This window comes from Astyanax mexicanus, chromosome 16 (assembly GCF_023375975.1).
Source record: "Astyanax mexicanus isolate ESR-SI-001 chromosome 16, AstMex3_surface, whole genome shotgun sequence".
Lineage (NCBI taxonomy): Eukaryota > Metazoa > Chordata > Actinopteri > Characiformes > Acestrorhamphidae > Astyanax > Astyanax mexicanus.
The window spans coordinates 14,841,320-14,862,194 of NC_064423.1; the positions used below are offsets into that span (position 1 = coordinate 14,841,320).

A 20,875-nucleotide genomic window follows, 5' to 3' on the forward strand; every position below is an offset into this window, starting at 1 on the left:
TCATTGTTATGGCTAATATTAAGGTGTTTTCACACCTGTAGTTTGTTTTAATGGTCTGGATCAGTTGATGAGTTTGTTTAATTGGAGCGTTTTCTCCCTCTGTTTGGTTTGGTTTTACACAGGCATAAACCTAAACACACCTAAATACATCACGTCAGCATGCTGTGTCCTCTGGTTGGTCAGAGCTGTCTGGTGTGTGAGCATTAAAGTAAATATAGCGAGAAGATTCTGTGTTCCAGTGCATATAACTGCAGTTTAGAGCTTTTTTAACACTGAACGCTATGCTTTCAAACTGTGTTTCTAAATAGGACGTGCAGCACAGAATTAAATGTAGTAAGCGGAGTTGCGCGGCAACGAGTAGTGAACGCAGCACACACTGCACATGTAAACAGCATAGAGCAGAGACAGCGTTTGTTAATAGCTGTGGCAATTAGCATTACCTGGCTAATGTATCAGATTAAACTGTCCCTAATCATCAGTTTATATTTGATAGCTGAGTCACATCGAGATCGGATCACATTGTCACCACAAGCAAACCGTTGCTGAATTTGTTGGGTAAAAAAAAAAAACCCTCCTCTAGCTGGTCTTGATCGAGTTGTTTTGATCCGCACCAGAGTGCGATTGCAGTTTTTACACCTGCTCAATTGATTTAAACCACACTAAGAACCAGAGTCCGTTTTAACCGGACTAAATAGCATTGCAAAATAAATGCAGTTTAACCTTCACCCACCATTTCTAGAGTAGAACATCCCAATGCATCACAATGACCAGCAATACATGTACAGAAGAGACCTGGTCTTAGATCAGTGTTCGGTACCAACACATTGGTGGTGCATGACTATTGAACAGCAAAAGTATTGTAACAACTACATAATACATCTACAGCTTCTAAATCCCATTCTAAACCCATAGACATTAATGTGGATTAGGTGCCCCCTTATTAGTTCTAACAGCAAGTGGGGAACTGCACTCATTTAATCAGCAGAGTGTTGGTTAGAGACCGTATACTCAGCACTGGGAGACCCTGCTCTGTAATTTTACATAAACACTTTGTTTCTGAGTCACTGTGGTCTTGAATGCTGCCACTTATTTTAAATAATACCACTTTCAGCTGATGGTGGAATATCTAGTAAGGAAGATATTTTACCAGCTAATATTTTGCAGTAGTGGCATCCTTTTACAATACTAAACTGGAGTTCAGTGAGCTTTTAGGAACCACCCATTATTTCAGTAATGTTTATACAGGCTTGATTTGAATTAAACATAACTTTATTTTATATAAATTTAAAAGGTCTGTCCCAATTCTTTTGTGCATACGGTATATATTTTGCAAACACTGCCCTTCTCCTTCCTATCTGCTCTGAAAGTAATTTCCACACAACAAAATTACAGCCCTAATGATGCAAACAGCGTTGCGCAACTCAGAGCACAGGATATCCTGCAGATAGCGATAGTGAGAGGGAAGAGAGAGAGAGAGACAGAGTGATGGAGTGGAAAGACAGACAGAGAAGGAAGCTGGGTGGGGTGGGAATAAAGGCTGTTTCATTGCTACTTATTCAGAAGCTCAATCCCTAGAACTGAAATTGACCATTATATTGATTAATGTATCAACTACATTAAAAAAAAAAAAAAAACATTCTAAATTGTGGTGAAAATAGTTTGTGGCCTCATAACCACAGTGTAACCCTTTTCAGGCTAAACAGAACAATTTTAAAAAGGTTGCATATAGACAGACTATCAATATCTTATATAGAAAAATGTCTAAGTATGCTGTAACTATACTTTTATAAGATGCATGTACTTACTACTTACTATATTAAAAGTACAATAATATTATGCTACCATCAAATGTTTAAAAGGAAACTTTGATCATATTTATTTTAAAAAAGTATAATAGTATATTTAAAAAAATAGACTAGTTTAAAGTACACTTTTAGTTGAGTATAATTCAATATACTTCTAAAAAAAAAACATATTTCCAAATATACTTTTGTACATTTTTAGCAAAGTGTGTTTAAAACAGCTGTTACAGCAGATCACTTAAAGTACAATGTATCATGTAACTTTTTAGAAAATAAATAAAAAATAAAAATCTCATTAATAATGTGGCTACAAGTACACTTTAGTGCACTATAACATCATAAGGCTTAGTATATTTATTTATTTATTTTTTTCTAGAGACTTTCTTAAAAGCTTGTAGGTCACCTTCCTTGTGCCACCAAAACAGCTCTGACAGGCGTAAAAACCATAATCGCTCAGGAGTGGACCAAAACATCCATATTGAGATCTGCGAGAGGAGGTGGTCTTGGTCTCAAATGAACTCTGGAGTGGCCTGTTTATGATGAGAATGTGATCCTAGACCGATCACACCTGACTTTCAAATATTATCCTCATGTTTAAACTAAACAGCTGCTCAGGTGCAGTTTAACCTCATTTCATACCCACATAGTTACTACAGCTATGAACAAACACTGTCTCTGCTGCTGCTCCATGCTAAGCTTTTTTCACACTGAATGCGTATGAGCTGCCAACGCATATAATTGAAAAACCATCCCATTGAAAACAAACAGTTTGAAAGCATATTGGCAATTTATCTGTGTTTAGAGTGAAAGCAGTTTCACATCGCACAAATATATACATGCTAGTCTGGAACACAGGACCTTCCTGTGTTTACTTTCTTGCTCCCACCCCAGACAGCTCCAACCAATTAGCAGAGACAACACGTTTACATTGGTTGTTGTGCTGCCGCATTTTGTTTCACTAGTTATATTCATTGCGTGAAGCCAAACTAAACCAATGGGGGAAAATGCTCCAAGTAAACTCTTTAAATGATTTCAGCCAGAGAAACAAACTACAGGTGTGAAAACACCCTAAATGTGTGTAACAGTTCATCTATGTTCTGGAAAATGTAAGCATCAATGAGCATTAGGTGCATATGGGATAAGATAAGATACATGACTGTTTCGTCAGAAGAAGTTGTCCTTAAATATCCTACGTCATATTTATTTTGTTTTATCTTTTGAATTTGATTTACATTCTATTTGTTTGCAGAGACTTTAAACATAGCTGTACTGAATTAGACAGAAAAACATGCTAAGCTGTAATGTAAATTGTGCTTAACAGAGCTGTAATAAAAGTAATATCAGGTAAAAAAAGATTAGTAAAAGCTGAGATTTATGATACAGTCTGTCAAGATGTAGCTCCCCAGCCCACAACAGCAACCAAGAGCTGCAATTACCAGTGAACACACCCACTATCAGTTTTTTTTTTTTTTGCTATGGCAACTTCAGTCAAGTTGAAGTTACACTTCAAAGCGCTACCTCAAGGTGATCAGGGCTTATGAGCAGAACTCAGCTCTCACTCACTGCAAATGTTACAGAGTATGAAAGCTTCAGTCTGGGGCTGACTGATTAAAATTAAGCTGTCTACAAAAAACTGTCGATTGTCTGGAGAGTTTTCACTTTAGAAACGCCGGACAGCAGAACAGCTACACATATTTGTAAATTCAGCATCTGATGGGTGAACAGATTAACACCAGAAGTCTGTTAGCCTAGCTAGCACTGAACCCACAGCAGCTGCATTCTGATGTTTTAAAGGTATTTAACTACAGACTGGAGTAAACTATAGTCATAATCCACATATCCTATAAAAACACAGGATCTACAAACACTAACCAGCACAAACACACACATCTGTTATTAAAAACAGTGATAATTTAGTTCAGAAATATAGTTAGCATTGCCAGTTAGCCATTAGCCATCTTCAGTAAAATCTGCAGTCTGTTAGCCTAGCTAGCATTGGGCCGACAGCTGCAATCCGGCATTGCGAATGTAATAAGTACTTATCTCAAGTGAACTACAGCCATAATCCACATCAAATATCAAACCACAGATCCTACTCGCTCTAACCAGCACCAAGAAACCAATCTGTTATTAAAAAACAGTGATTAATTCAGCTCAGAAATACAGCTAGTGTGTGTCAAAAAATGACTTTGGAATGCATTTACATTGTCTACAAATGTGTTTACTCTTCAAAGGGCTGTGTGGTCTGTTTCAGCCTCATTATGGAACCTTAATCATAGTACTAATAATAAACTAAAATAGCCCTTTTATCTGTATTTGTATCAGTAACTGAAAAAAGTGGATCGTCCCATCACTAGTCTAAGATGCACACAGTTTGTCTAACCCCTCTAGAGAAGTCTTTCCAACTGAATATGAAGCTGATTAAAATTAGTTCATAATCTTTGAAACAAATGTAATTATGAACAATTCAAAATGTTTGCAACAACAGGTCAACCATGTTTTCATTAAATGCCAGTCTTAGCTAACTTTGTCCTACTGTTGTGCTGCTTGTTATGATTGCATGAAAGACAGGAAAAAAAAGTGATTAAGCTGGAAAAAATATAATTTCTGTGAAGTCTGAAGTCGTATTAACATGATGAATATAAAGAGTGAAAGATCATTAAATAATAAATGTTATATAAAAGTGTTTTGTTTTATGTTATGAGATGCCAGCTTTCATCCACGATCAATTCACCAAGAAAAACATCCAACCTCACAGCCTTTAATACAAACATACCAGTTCCAACTCTAATCTCACACACCCTATCAGCTAATTAAAGTCTTTAGGAATATTTACACATTAGAGTGTTTTCCTGATTTAGAGTCAGAACTAGACTGAATAGAAGGGTTGGACTTGGTTTCACAATAAGCTTAGTTCAGGCAGAGCTGTAAAAGACCTGCTTTAACAAGCCAAATTAAGTATTACAACATGCACTGGATGTTAAGACGGTTTAGTGCGATTACAAAATTATTCAGGGCTGCAGTTTTTATTAGTTATCAGTGTTTTTTCAGTTAAGATCTGATTCAGATACACAGTGGGTGATACAGATCCAAATTCAAGAGCTCTTTTAATTTTTCTATAGCAATATAATATAAAATATTTTATATACCGTATTTTTCACACTTTAAGGTGCACTTAAAATCCTTTAATTATCCCAAAAATTGTCAGTGCCCCTTATAATCCGGTGTGCCTAATGTATGAATTTTACCAGTCAGGTTGTAAGGAGCAGTAAAACCTCTCCAGTGAAGCTCAGCATTATATAGTAGTTTCAGTTTAGTTCTCCAGCAGTATTAGCATTACCCGCTAAGCGTGCTAAGTGCTAGCTCTTCAGCGGTTAGTATTATCGGCTTGTATCCTGTTGCTAAACCCGGCCAGCACTGTTGAAGCAGTATTAGCATTACCTGCTAACCACAGAGCTAGCTCTTTCGCCATTCAGAGGGAAGTATATTGGACTGCACCACCAAGCTATGTGGGACGAACAGCTAGAACCGGAACACTCAGGATTCCGCAATATAGCTCTGTCTGAGGCATTAGCTGGTAACCGCTAGCGATTAGCCACTAACGCTAATGCTCCCACTTTAGTGGATATTTGGAAATCTAAGCGTACTGTGGATAAACGGAAGCGCTTTACTCATCCAAATAAACAATTTTTTTAGGAGAGAAATCTGTGTAGATTAACATCTAGCGCTTGTTTAACTTGTCTGACTCGTTTTTTTTTTATAAGAATTACTGTTTTGTTTACTTAGCTTATCTTAGCTTGCTGAATTAGAAGGAAAACATGGCTACACCCCTGTTTCTGACTAGTGTCGAATAAAATGAGTTTTATAATCCAGTGTGCTGTACAGTGTAAAAAATACAGTAATCACTATTATTGTTGGTGCTGTGCTTAAGGTGAGGTGAGGTGAGGCAGAAACAGACCACACAGCACATTTAGGAGAGCAAAACTATACATAAATACATTTTATTTAAATGCATTCTAAAGTAGTTGGTTTATAACTTATTATATCTTGATGTAAATACTCCCAAACAGGCTGTGAAATCCTCAATTCTAACTATAAAATATAAAGTGCAATATTAGGGAATTTGGGGAAATGGTGTCCTGATTGTCAGTTTGTCTGTGTTTGTTCCTCTGTGTGTTCCTGCGCAAAAGTCTTTTCTTAATAAAATTGATGACTAACTGTGTTTGTGAATTTCAGAAGGACTTTTAAAATGTTTAGGTGGAAGTGGTTCCCCTGTGGAATTTAGCAATCATTGCCTGATTGTGTGACCTTCAGTACTCAGTGTTCTCACTGGATGTTTTATAGTCATTAATGTTTTAAAAACTATTCTTTTTTGTATCTCCAATGAATCAGAAATCCTCCAGTCAACAAGTACTGCTGGTTTTTACTATTTTTGATCACTGAATTTGTTGTCAGGCACCTTGTTGTGCAGTGAAGTTGCACCACATCCATCCACTTTGAGTGTAATATAATATGAGCTTCTTCTCTGTTGTTTATATTTGAGTTTTCTAAAAAAAAAAAAAAGGTGTCTATGTATGTTCTGTGTGTGTGACTGGTGTGCGTGACTGGTGTGTGTGACTGGTCTGTGAGTGAATGTGCACGTGTGCGACGGGTGTATGTGTGACGGATGTGTGTGTGACGGGTGTGTGAATGTGCATGTGTGCGTGAACAGTTGGTCCTGGGTTTGGGGCTGACTGAGCATGGACACCTGTGGGACATGGTTGCGGAGGGCGGGTTTTTGCCCCCCCTACCGCTCCACGCTGCTCTCCGCCGATCGTCACTGCCGTTCCTGGGGGGGTGGGCGTCCGTGGGTCCCTGGGTGCGTGGCCGGATGCCCTAATGTGGTCTCTGGCCCGCCCCCTTGGTGGCCGTCGCCACCAAGGCGTGGGGGGGGGGGGGGGGGGGGGGGGGGGCCTGCCGGGTGTCAGGCTGTTCCCGGGTGCTTGGGGTCTCGGGGGCCGCATGCTCGGCTCGTGCAGGGGGTGCTGGCCTGCCGGGGGGGTGGGCTGCTCGCTTCCTTTGGCTCTCTGGACTCTTGCTCTTTGCCATGGGGGCTTCGTCTGGAGTCTCCCCCGTCCTCATCTGGGGTGTGCGCATGGTTACCATCGGGATGTGTGGCCGCGGGTCTTCTGGGCTCCTAATGGGCTGTGGATGGTCTGGGTCCACTGGGTTCTTCCCTATCTGCCTCTGGATCGCAGGGGCATGGTGGCGGTTTCTTGCCTCCATTGTGGTAGGCATTTCATGACATAATCCGTAACACATGACATATTTTTGCAAAAAACAATAGAATAGAAGTAACTGTGCGTGTGTGTGTATGTATTTATGTGTATGTATTAATATGTATGTATATTTATGTATGTGTGTATATGTATAAGCATATGTATAGTTAGATATGTGAGTATGTGTATGTATGTATGTTTGTTTATTTTATGTTTATTTTATTTTATTATTATTATTTTTTTTTTGTTTGTTTTTTGTTTAGTTTTTTTTTTTCTTTTCTTTTTCTTCTTCTTGTACCCCCCTCCTGTACCTCACACTCCGATCCTTCCAACCCTGTACTCCCACAACTATATCCACACAATATATATATATATATATATATATATATATATATATATAAATAATAATAATAATAATAAAATATATATAAAAAAAAAATAAAAAAATTAATAATAATAATAATGATAATAAAAAATTAAATAAATAAATAAATAAATAAAAATAAAGTATTAATTGTCCTCCGAAGAGGGGGGGTGGTGGTTGGAAAAAAAAAAAAAAAAAGAAAAAAAAAAAAACATGAACGAGTGGTTCTCTTAGGTGAAATCACTGCAGATGCTGCTTAAACAGGTTATTTAAAAGAGAGCTGATTTTCTGTGTTGATTTTTGCAATTTTCAGACAAAATATCTCCAAACAAGCAACATATTGCTCAAAACAACAGCTAATTTTACAAATTTAATCAGTTACAGGCTGAAATTGCTGTAGCTTACTAACCTCTGATGCTCCTTCATGTGAAACCTCAGCAGATGCTTGGTTAAACTTATGGCAAAAAAAACTTCTAGTAAAGTGCTGCATTTTCCGTTTCACAGTGCAATATCTCAAATTAACTTCTAGTCAATGCAGCTGCCAGATATGTCCTCACTGAGATTGAAGCTGCTGTGGGTTATTGATAAACTATGGAACTGGAATTCGGTTCAGTAATTTGTTGTGTTTTATTTTATGACGTGTTTATGGTCCATTGCAAGCTGCAGAAAATTACGTCAATATTGGCCCCAATACTAATATTGGATTGAACTCTAATTTATTTATTTGTTTGTTGCCCTCAACAATGTTAGGCTTTTGTCCTAGATTAGACTAGACAAATTAAGCCCGATTTTGACCCAATTTTGTCTGAGCCAACGAATTGCCTGTGCCGGATCCGAATTTCAGGCTTGTGAGTAGCAAAGTATTGTGTACTATGAGCAGTAAGAGCAGTAATTTGACATGAGCAACAATATGCAATCGTCTAAGAAAAAGACTAGCATGAATTTTCTGTATTTTATTGGCTACTTTGACATGCTCTGCGATGTGCTGGCTCTGACCAAAAGGAACACAGAGCGTTCTGTGGCGCACACAGTAAACATGCCGATAAGAAAGAGGGACGGTGCTCCTGCAGTTTGATGGACCATATATCATTTTTATTGCAATAATCTACTTCATTCATGAGAAATTTGGTTTAAATGAACTGAAACTAGGCTACATAGCTAACGTACATCTTTACCATATCTCAAGTTCTCGCTGAAGTACACAAAGCCTGTGATATCCTCTTTGGGTCATCCATTCTTTATCTTTTTTGGAGCACAAAACCGATAACATCACGCATCTGTAGTGCTTCTGTAGCCATGACTGTCAGATTCTTTTCTCCTCTTCCACGATGAAATACGAACTCATGCAAGGATGTGGACGATGATTGGTCAGTGACTTAAGGCCAATTTATACTTCTGCGTCAAACCTAGCCTATGCATCGCTGTGTAATTTACGCCGTGCACGCTGTGCAGTATCTGCTTAATCTCACATAGTGAACATTGTGACATACAAAAATGTTGTGTAGTCTGAGCTTGGCATAATGTGTTCTATATGTGTTTTCCTTTATATGTTGTTTTCCTCACCATGTGCTCCAAGCACATGGCTCTGTCTAGTTTCCTCCCTTGTCTCCACCTCAGTCTTGCCTTTTCATTAATAATCCTGCCAACACCTATAGCCCAGCCCTCTCGTTATCTTTTTCATGATATATGTTTGCTTGGTTTGTTTTTGACTTTTCTTTTTGTTTCTTCTGTATTTTTTGTTTTATGCTTCTGATATATTTGACGTCAGCCACAGTTTTACCACTGTTACCAATGCAGAATCACTAAGCAGCCTATGTGTCGGAGGAAAGCACCAGAACTAGGGGTGCACGATCTACCCACACAGATAGAGCATGATTAACTGTGCTTACTTAGGCTCTGGCTGCTGATGGTAAATCAGCATGATCCAGGAATCAAACTCACAAACCTTAGTCCACAGAGTCAGTGTCATAGTTTCCTGAACTACTGCAGTTCTAAAGGACATTTATTCGAAAAATGTCAGTGCGCGCTAGTCCCTCAAGCAGCACCAATCCCTAAAACCCTGCAAAGATTTTAGTCATGGAGGCCATTCAGATCCCTGCTAATCTACACCCACGCTCGAGATCTCGGCGGCACCAGGCGAATGATAAAATACGTGCACAAAGTGTCACGGCACATGACTCGCTCGCAGAAAAAAAAAAGAAAACAATGTACCCAAAACTGCTGAGGGTGAGGTACTAAAAGGTCCTGGGGCTTTGTGTTTCTTTGTAATTTTATATAACGGGGTTTAGGAAGAGGTCAGTGTCCTTGAGTGACTTGCTGCCTGCAGAGATAAGCAGAACGTTTCATAAAGAATCAGAAGCAGGGACCTACCTTGATGTTGCAGGCCTGCTCCATAAGTCTGCGAGCGTTTTCTGCCGATCTGTAGCGCTTGGGGAGCTGAACTCGGAAAAACTTCAGGGCGCCTTCAAAGTCAGCCTGGAGCAGGTCCTCTTTGGAGGTCTGTGTTTAGAGAGATAGAGAAACCGCATAAGTGTTTTGGACTTAAGGGAAACAGTAGCAAAGCAGCAAATACATCTACAAGGATTACACAGCTGGATAGCTGCTAAGCTACACTGTGTGTCTAAATGTTTGTGGACACCCTTTTTAGGCTGTAGGCATTCTTGACACAGATGTGCTAATAAATGCACACATACACAGCTTGCATAGTCCTATTAGAGAAGTACTGCCAATAGAATAGAACCTTCTGGAGTAGATAAATATGACCATATTGACAGCTTTGAGCTTTGGGGCAGCCAAAGAAATTGTGGTGCTCCATCCAAGTGGGCATAAGGTTTGGTTAGGTGGTGATCATCAAACACCCTGACCTCACTAATGCTCTTTTTGTTGAATGCAATAAACCTTCAGAACAATGCTCCAGAATTTAATAGAAAGTATAAACTTTTTTTTAAATAGCTGTGATTTGTAAAGGAAATGTTCCAGAATGAACAGGAGTCCCTACAGGCCCTACAGTTCATACAGTGCACTTATAAAATAAATGTTTTAATGATCATGATAAGTCTTCAAATTAAAAAAGAAAAAAAAAAGAAAAGAAGAAAAAAGCTACTACACTTACATATAGCACCACCTTATGGAGAACATTTGCATCCCAGAAAAGTAACACAGAGCAAGAGCTTTCTTGTTATTCAAATTAATACACATGCACAGTATTATGCTTTATCTGAGAGTGGCTTGATACTTCAGATAGATAGATACTTTATTGATCCCCGAGGGGAAATTCTTGACATCCAGCAGCAGGTGTGTATAGTACACAAAGTTACAAAAAGATAAAAAATATATAAATGATGCATATAAATACAACAAAATAAAAAATAAAATGAAATTATAAAAGTACAGTCTTTAGTGTGTGTGTGTGATGTAAAATGGAGGTAGTGCAGTTGAACACAATAGACAGCGAACTTCAGTAACTTCATTGTTACTAAAAGAAAGTGACGAGATTTTAGTGCTTTTTTTAGTTACAGCTTCAATCTCATGCAATCAATCAATCAAGGCCCTGATTACAGCACCAGAGCTGGGCAACCAGGCTCTAACGCAAGCAGACCCAACCTAGGCTCTAAAAAAAATATATATTTTAATGCAAATACGACCCAGTTTATACCTGGACACTTCATGGGTATTGAGTATCAGGATTAAAACTGGATAAAGCCAGACCGTGAAAAAACCCAAGACACTTTGAAACAGACAAATATCTGATGACTTAAACCACTTTTAAATGCGGTCACATTTGAGTTACAGGAGTTTATGCTTATCGCAGTATTATTAGCACATCTTGTCAATCTTGTGCTATTAAAAAAAAACATTCGTTGCATGATTTTTATTGTTTACACAACTCCTATTTTTAAGTTTTTTGGGGTTTTATAAAACTCATTATTTACTTAAAGGAGAACTCTGTTGTAAAATGGACTTTTGGTGTAGTAAAACATGATACAGAGTCCACCTCCACTCTCCCACAGCTTTCTGAGATCCAGTAATCTTGTGCTTTTTATCAGCACTCTTTACAATAAGCCCTTCGAAGCATCTACTTGTCCCTGCAGATAAATAGACAGACATGGAGATTAGCTTACACTACGGGTTGTAAACAGTGTTTTTAAATAAGCTTCTTATGCACTTTCAAAGTTCTTAATGTCTTATTTTAAATGTAAGGGCTCTCCGGATTCCACCAAGGAGGTGTGGAGCTACTTTGAGCCTGGATAACAGTGTAAAAAGCGATTTATCTGCAGGGGTAAGTTTAAAGAGTGCTGGCCAAAAAGCACAAAATTACTGCATCTCGGAAAGCTGTGGGAGAACGGAGGTGTGCTATTCAACAAAGGTTAGTACTCTTTAACATGTTTTACTACACCCAAAGTAAATTTTACACTGGAGTTCTCTTTTAATTGTTAAATATATTATGTATATTACTTGTGTGCTTATACAATCAAGACACACCTAATTAAACCACAAAAACCTTTCCATTTAGACCTTAAATTCCTTTTCCACTGTTTATTAAACATAGTTTGCCAGAAAAAAAGTCAAAGTCAAACCCCTCTGGAATAAAGCAATTTCCCGCCAAGCTATGATAAAAGATACCACAGTCTTCAGCACTAGTCACCCCTCACCGCCAGTAGCTTTGGTACAAAAAGCCGATGGCCCATGCCCAGTAGGCTCATGACCCGCTCGCTGTAGTCCGACCCCTGGGCAGCCCTCTCCTCGCCTGCTGATCCACCCTCTTCCAGTGCCCGCACCGCCGGAGGGATGGGGGAAAGCGGTGGGGATAATGGTAGCTCCCTCTCCGGGGTGGGCAGCAAAGGGCTTCCCTGAGTATCCCCTGAGTCTCCAGAGTCATCCTCCCAGGGAGGCTCTGGGGCTGGCTTGAGGTCAGCCACGATGAAGCCTGTGAGCAGCACGTAACTTCTCAAAAATGAGTCCGGTATCAAAAGTTCACACGCCCAGTGAGTTTAATGACAAGACAGGTCATATAGCCATGCTGAGACTAGGACTGATGAGTCTTAACTGGCAAAAGTTATGGTCATTTACCTGTCAGGTAAATGCTAGCACCAAACTCGGCCAATGGAAAGCTCCATTACCAATGGAGAGCTTGATGCCACGCCTACTGCCAGTCCTCAGACCACATGGTACTACATCTACAAACAAACTCCGATCTTCCATCAAAGACTTTTTACTCTTAAAGTCCTGTTTAGCATATCAAAGAACTAAACCTTCAGCTTCAGAAGCTCCTTCCTATCAAGATCAATGACGGCCACCTTTTTTTTAACCAGTGTTCAAATTAGCAATCTGTTGCCTGGCAACAGACAGAGAGACAGCTGAGTGGCAACACGTCTCCCATGATCTTCATCTATCTCCTTTTCGGAAGCACACAGCTCTAATTCAGTCCATGATTCGTGTGTCAGGGATTAATAAGAGTCAGGAAGCGCAGCCGGAAGAGCAAGAGATCCACCACCATTAAGCAAGTCCAGAGCAGGTGTGGCCGCTACTAAGTGGACCCTACATCTTCACTTCCCTGGAAGTGCAGAAATCATGCCTGACGTCAAAGACAAAAGGATTGGTACATCCACCAAGGGATTGGAGAAGCTCAGAAGAGAGGGATAATGCTAATGGGTGTAGTTCAGAAGCCTGTCAGAGACGCCACGGCTGGGTGAAGACCTTGTCCTGCTTTCATGGCTAATCAGGCAGTGAGTCATGCTGGGTAGGAGAGGAAAGTGCTGTAATATGATGCATGTGGAGATGCTGGAGCTCCAGTAGACTCACTAAACTCCTAATCCCACATCCACGTGTGTAGGACCCCCTCCAGAATCCATCAGCCAGCCTCAGCCCTTACAGCATCCAGCAGGAACCGGAGGAACCCTGCAGATTTTCTGTGGCACCAGCTCAGAAGCTTCTGATCAAAAAAGGTCCATCCAAATGCACTGAGAGTGGGATGCCAGGGAGGAGTCCGGGCCTGGTCCAAAGTGGCCGGAGGTGCCTGCTGCCTCACTTCCGAACTGGGAGAGGCGAGGCCTGGGTCACACTGAGTAGCAGCGATGCTCGCCCTGCTCCATTTTGCAGCTGAGAAAACGGTGGAGAGAGCTGACGAGTAAAGAAAACACAGAGAGAGAGAGAGAGAGAGAGAGAGAGAGAGAGAGCACAAACGGAAACACTGTCGATGCTAGAAGAGGCAGCGGGCTGGTGGAGAACAGGGAGGAGGAGGAGGAGGAGGAGGAGGATGAGGCGAGGAGAGGAGGGGCATCAGGACGTCTCCACAAGCAGGCTGGGTCGACGACTGGACAGTGGACATGGCTGAGAAATGTGTTATTGCTAATGCTAAATGCTAACGGATGCTGTATAGCAAAGGATGGGCACAGGCAGGAGAGGGCATGTGGAGAGAGAGAGAGAGAGAGAGATGGAGGGAGGCAGGGATGGGGAGAGAGAGAGCAAGAGAGAGAGAGAGAGCAAGAGAGAGGGATGGGGGGTGGTAGCCTCCGGGGAGAATGCCGTAATGACCAGCCAATGAAAATAAGGCAGTGCAAGCCCCCTACATCTCCCCTCCCCTCTTCATCGCTCTCTGTTTCTCATCCTCACCGGTAGGCTCACTCCATCATCCATGCCCTCGTTATGTCTAGCTGATATCGTACATTTGCCTTTTTAACATCAGTAAATTCAAATAACAAGAGGGTAAGTCAACCCATGCAGCTGATTTTTTATATCTGCAACATAATTCAGTTAGTTTGATCTAAAAATATGAAAATGTAACAATTTTTACAGCAAATTATTTGCATTTTGTTTCTAATTTACCCCATTTTCTCCCACAGCAAACTCTTTTTAACCTTTTTAACATCCTGGATTTCACAAGAAACAACAAATGAACAGGTGTCCAAATAATTTTGCCAATGTAGTGTAAATCGGTATCAACATTTACAATGGGGCACCGTGGGTACATAAAACTGAAAAAGGTCTGCTGGTTTAATTATGACTAGTGCTGTAACTAAGGACTATTTTTAGTAACAAATCTAACAATAGTATAATATCACCTAATTGTTCAATGTCAGGAGAGCAAAAATAGGCTGAAATATTGTGATTTTATTTTAGGGCCAAATTGGCCATAAGGATAAACCTTTTATGATAAAAATTCACACTGTGAATTTCCTATAAAATATCTACTACAGACAGATTATATATATCCAGTATCATTTATACTACTGCAATCCTGCTTTAATTAAGTGCATTATTAGTATCATGACAGATTCATGTTGAATCAGTTACAATCTGGTGAAAATCTCTGTACCTGAAAAGGAGTAGCTATTTTTGTTTGGACAGTATACTGTCTTCAAACACAATTATGATTAGTAATATTATTGTCATTTTTTATATTTTATGCACAGCAGGTATTTATTTCAAGGTAATCATTTGTACATGTATTTTAAGTTTAAGATACACTTTCACACATACACTCACTGTAATAAGTCTGAACTACACAACAAAGACTCCCAGGATGCAAAAAGTCCCAGGATGCACTCACACCAGACATCCCTGACTCTGTGGCGTTCCCACTCTCCCAGTTACCGATTGTTTGCGCCTGGTCTGCACCTGATTTGTATAAATACCCCTCTGTTTGCTCTGTTCCCTGCTGAGTGTTGAATCTAGTTAACTAGCTCTTCTATAATGTTTCCTTTGTTTATAGATTTTGTTACCGACTTGGTTTTTGTTTCCTACTACGGATTTCTGCCTTGCCCTTTTACTTGTTTGTTTCCATAGTCAACCAATTTTTGTATTTTTGGCTACTCTTTGCCTCTTTACTTGACCCTGTTTTGCCAAGGCCATACTACTCCTGTAAGCCTAGCCCCTTTATTGTGTGCACCACAACTGTGTTTGGTATTCTCGTTCAGTGGGCACAGCATATTATACCAATCAACCAATTTTCGTAATTGATTACATCCTATTCTCTCAATATATCACAATATTTCAGGACATTTTTGCAATTACAATATTTTTATTTAGAAGGTACTTCTGCAAACAAAAAAAATATTAAAGTTTCATACATTCAGAAAAACTGAAAAAAAAATCACAAAGGTAAATTTTAATGACCGAATTATTTTTTGTATAAAATAATAATAAAACAAATCGAAAAATGTAATGCAACAACAAAAATCTGCCACAAATCTAAAGTGCAGCATATTTAGTGCATGCACATACACTGCAAACAAAGAAATTGTAAATACAGTAAACTGTAAATAAAATACAAAAAAGTAAAAAGACTATACAATATGGCACACCTCTGCTCTCCACTTTAAGACATTGTACTCTTATAGTGAAAGATTTAATCTAGTTTATTGCAGTTTAATGCAGCACTTTAATAAAATTGCAGTGGTTAAATTTGTAGCGCTACAGCAAAGCTTTAGCTTCATGTTCAGTCATACTGGAGCACCCCCTGGTAACACAGCTGCTGTCTACTTTCAATTAAGGCCAAACAAGTCAATTATAAATCACACAAGGCTCTCATTTGTGCCCCATTTGCAAGTAATTGCAGTGTAATTTGCCCTGATGTAAATACTTTATTACTTAACTTGTGCTTATTAGATGCATCACTCAGCATGTATTTAACTCCTCCGCCGTATCTCCTCCCCACTCACATGCTCATGCTAGAAGTACCTCGCTAGTGTGCAAAGAGACTTCCACTGATCACAGATCTGCGTGAGAACGTGTGTTCAGTTATATAAGCTAAATAAAACACTGATGAAGTACTACTGCCTGCAAGCTGGTGATAGTGCTAATGTTATATCATTAGTGAAGCTTCGCTTGTAATGGATGGAACTGTAATGGCTTTTCCGGGGTAATGACCCACAACTGCGTATCGCAGCTTCAACAGCTTTGCAGGAGCATTCGCTGAGGATCAATAACGGAAAGAAAATCAACCCACAACACTTTCTGAGAGATCAGTCAGCTTGCTAATCCGCTGCAAGTGTAGGGCAGCCACAGACGTCTAGGATGGAAACACAATGGAAAACTAGTGCAGCTATATTTGCCCAAGAGACATGATTGTAAAATGTCACAAAATCAGCTGATATAATTTTATGTACTACAAGAACAACACGAAAGGCTTTCCACTAGATTCTAAAGGACTGCTGTTTGGACTGGACTGCATTCAGCAACAAAAACTTTATTGAGAACAAAATGCAATATGATCACCGCCTCACATTGTCCCCAACATTGCTCGTCTATGTGCATGGACAATTCAAGCCAGCTGCCGCCAGCCACAATCAGTACAACTCGTACTGCCAATTTACATGATTAACCCTTCTATGACATACAGTACTAGTCATAAGTTTGGATACACCTTAAATTCAGCATTTTCAAATATTTGAAAATGTTCTGCATTGGAGAGTTTTACCAAAGACATTCAAACTATGAAGAAAAACATGGAAATATAGCCACGAGAGGCAATTTACGGGATCTGAGCAGTACAGGGCAAAGAGGCCCCTTAAGGCTCAAAATGTTTTGTTTTTGTGAACTGACCTGTGAACTTCAATCCGAGTGGAGTATGACTAGCATTTTTGACATGCCACAAACCTTGATAGAGCCAAATAACTCAAAAAGAAAAGGCATTCAGATACCTCTTTAATCAAAGTGTTAGGAACTTAAATAGTTAAAATGTGAAAATGTTTCAATTTGATTGAATATCCAAAGCCTAGTTTGAAAAAAAAAAAAAACCCTTAATCCTAAAAAAAAAATTAATCAAATAACACATTTATACAAAAAGTAATGATGTTTACATCACTTTGTTTATTAAAAGCTCTCCTCAAAAGAATCTGTTGAATGTATTATTTATAATATCAGCAGCTGGTTTGATAAATCAGTGCTTAGTAATGGTAAATGTAATGGTAAAACTTAGCATGTGATGGAATTGTGATAACTGTCTTTATTCTCAATATACAAAGACAGTTACTCCAACAAATGCAGGACAAGCTTTTATAATTCCGTTAGGCCTTCAATGTCTCAAGGGGGAAAAAATGTCATTTTTATTTTATTTTCATATATTTTGAAAGACCCAGAACTTTGAAATCTCTATCTCTATAAAATATTTGAGATAACATGTAGTAAAACCATAACAGTATGCAACAACTATGCGTTTTTGGTGAAGACATGTAGTTGGAAAGACCAATATTTGCCTCTGATGCACAGAATAAATTCATCAGCACCCCAAATAAGAGCCTCCTAAATGCTAGTATGAGTATTGTGGTTTGTTTGACAATTTTAAGTTACTACATGATTTCCTATTCATGATTTCCTATTCATGTACAATGTATGGAAAAAAAACATTGAATGAGTACTTTGACTGGTACTGTCAAACTTTTGACTGGTACTGGTTATTTTCCAAGCCAGTCCCTGAGATAACACTTCCGGATCCACTTACATACTGCTGTCCCATGACTTCTGGCATGTAATGTAAGCCCCACATTCGCCACAAGAAAGACTATTAATACACTCTAAACAAAAGGGGGATACAGTAAGGGAGCGTTTGTAATGTGCAACAAAATTTATCAACAGCAGAGGGAGACACAGGTTTAATATAACAGCCAGCACTGCAATCAGTCCCCTAACCTTTAATAAGGTTGCAAGCATCACAAGTGATACAGTACTGTGCACTAAGAGTATATATATATATATATATATACACACACACACTCTTAGGGTATATATATATACACACCCAGTAAAACACTAGTATTAAACGTATACGAATGACATTCATATTAAAAGTAATGATTTATTACATCACTGTGTTCATTTAAACATCTCCAAAGCTCCCCTCAGGGGACTCTATTGAATGTATTATTTTTCATAACAACAACTGGTTTGTTAAATCGGTATTAAATGCTTTATTTATCATAACAGCAGCTGGTTTGATAAACAATACATTCAATACTGAATTATCATATCAACAGCTGGTTTGATAATTCAGTACTGAATGTATTGTTTATCATATCAACATCTGGTTTGGTGAATCATTGCTGAATAATGTTAAATGAAGATAGCATGCAATGGAATTGTAATTAAGACACTAAAGACTTTAGGGTATTAAAAAGCTTGTCCTGCTTTTGTTGGAGTAACTTTAAGTTGGAGTCTTTAAAGACTGAGGAAAAAAAAAGTTACACCAACAAAAGCAGAACAAGCTCTTTTAATACCTGTAAGCATTTAATGCCTCAAGGAAAGAGCAACAGAATATTCACATTTTATCTGGGTAAATAACAAATAAAAATAAATAACTATTTCTATTGAATAATTAAAAAGACATGGTAAAATCATAGAACTAATTATACAAACAAAATAATAATTAAGTGCATGTTGTGTTAAGATATCATTAATTATTCCATTAACTAAAAAGCAATCCATATCATAATGTGGAGTGATTTATTTAGCCTAATATACCTCTGCCGACTGATAGAGAAGTCACGATCAGGTTGGGTTCAGTTCAATACGTTTTTCAATAAGAAACAGTGACTTATTTACTCTATATAGCTTGCTCTATCCAACAGCTGAGAAAAAAAAGAAAAAAAAAAAGGCACGTGCATCAATACTTTTGTCTATTAAGTATAATTTAAACTAAGCCAGTACTAAAGACAAAAGCTCTTTAGAGTTTGAGTTGCTGCTCCGGAAAGCAGCTATCCAGTGCATAGCTCAGTCGAGGTCACTTCGACAAAAAAGCCCCAGTTACTAACCAAAGAACTCCTGTCGCTCAGCAACCAAGAGACCAAGCAGATTTCTTTCCACCCTCTTCCAAGAAATACATCTTTTGTCAAAAATAATGACTTTTTGATGCTTTAAACCAAGATCCATTCTTCAGCCAGACAGTTTCTTGTTTTATTATATACAGTACATATACAGCTAGAAAATGCAAACCCTTGCTGCTTACTAGACTGTTATGAAGCTCAATCAAACATTTATATTTATAAATACACATTTATATTTAGTAGTTTTTAGGAAAGAAAGCTTTTTACATTTTTTTTTACATTTATTAAAAAGATTTAACTGGACAAAGCGGGGAACGCCTATGTAACGCCCACATGCAACCAGTTGGAAGGGGGTAGTATATGTTTATGTGCGTTTGACTTGATGGAGCAGTGTAAATCTACCACTCTCTTTATCTGTCATACCGGACTTTACCTAGACTTTATCCCTGCAGCCTAGAGTACAAAGACTGAGTACAGTGTAAGTTGTGCTGGTGCTGGTGTGTAAGTTGTGCTGGTGCTGGTACACCAAAAGTTCCTGGCTGTATACTGAATGTGTTAAAGGGCAGCTCCAAATAATGTCTGAAGTTCATGTGTAAAAACAGCATTAGTGAAATAAGATACTGCCAATGAATGATTAGATATAAAGTAGATAAAAATACCAATCACCCACTTCTCTCAGAGGTATGTTCCAATATTCTAAAGAAGTATTATTCTATAATAAATATTCTATAAGTAAATATTCTATTACTCCACAGCATATCTATAGCATTGGGCATGGCGACTTTGTGAGACTTGTGTGACTGCTCCAGAGCATCCTGTTACAATAACAATGATTTTATATTGTGCTTAAATGAGTTGTGCCTCAGTAATGGTGCACCAAAAAAGTAGCTGAACTCACACAAAGGACATTAAAAGGAGGGTCTGAATACTACGGTATGTTGTGTAAATAAAATTGATTTAGTACATTTTCTCTAACACATCCAATACTGATTTTGTTTTGTCATGTAAGCGGACAGCATTTTACAGAGAGTTTAACAAATACTGGGTTGCAATAGTGTATGAGAGTCTCTTGATTTAATTTCATTCAAAAAGATTGATAAAACATTGACCACTAAACACTAGCCTGTGCATGTATGTGCCCTGAAATTCCAAATTTGAATTGGCATTGGCATTACTGCAGATCACAAATATATCCCCGTTTCTGTCCTGGTTTAATAAACATGTTAAAACCTTAAAGCTTTTACTTATGACTTTAAACTTACCTTTAGTAGAGCCAGTGCCACATTGAAGATGATATTCAAGCCCTGCAGAGAAAAGTAGAAATTGGTGTTAAAGTCCTGGTATTAAACAGACAGGCACATTTCATCAGCTGTATTTTATTATTCTGGCTGGTTATGGAAATATGAGTAGGCCCGTCACTATAGCGCTATCAAAGCTAAATGCTGTTTTTTTTAGAAGAATCACAAGTTTTAGAAGAAAACACATTGCAATACTGTACATATAAAATTCTTAGTACAAAAACATGAAATGAAAATGAAATATGGAATATGAAAAAAATCAGACATATTATAGATATAGGGCACTAGAGAATGTTTAAACACGCTGTATGGACAAGTATTGATACACAAGTATTGCAATAGTGGTTTTCAATTGCGCCTGATTGTTATTATTTGTTCTTTTTTTTTTTTTTTT

General features: G+C 38.4%; 1 protein-coding gene across 3 annotated transcripts in view; it reads right to left on the minus strand.

Moving 5' to 3' along the window:
- Window positions 1-20,875, minus strand: part of rabgap1l (RAB GTPase activating protein 1-like) — a 152,653-nt gene that overhangs the window by 22,966 nt on the left and 108,812 nt on the right. For all 3 annotated transcript variants that reach the window (XM_007252655.4, XM_049466009.1, XM_007252656.4), the window contains exons 18-19: window positions 20,446-20,487; window positions 9,795-9,923 (exon numbers count right to left, since the gene is read on the minus strand). In XM_007252655.4, the coding sequence (XP_007252717.3) occupies window positions 9,795-9,923; window positions 20,446-20,487 (171 nt within the window). The remainder of the gene's footprint in view (window positions 1-9,794; window positions 9,924-20,445; window positions 20,488-20,875) is intronic.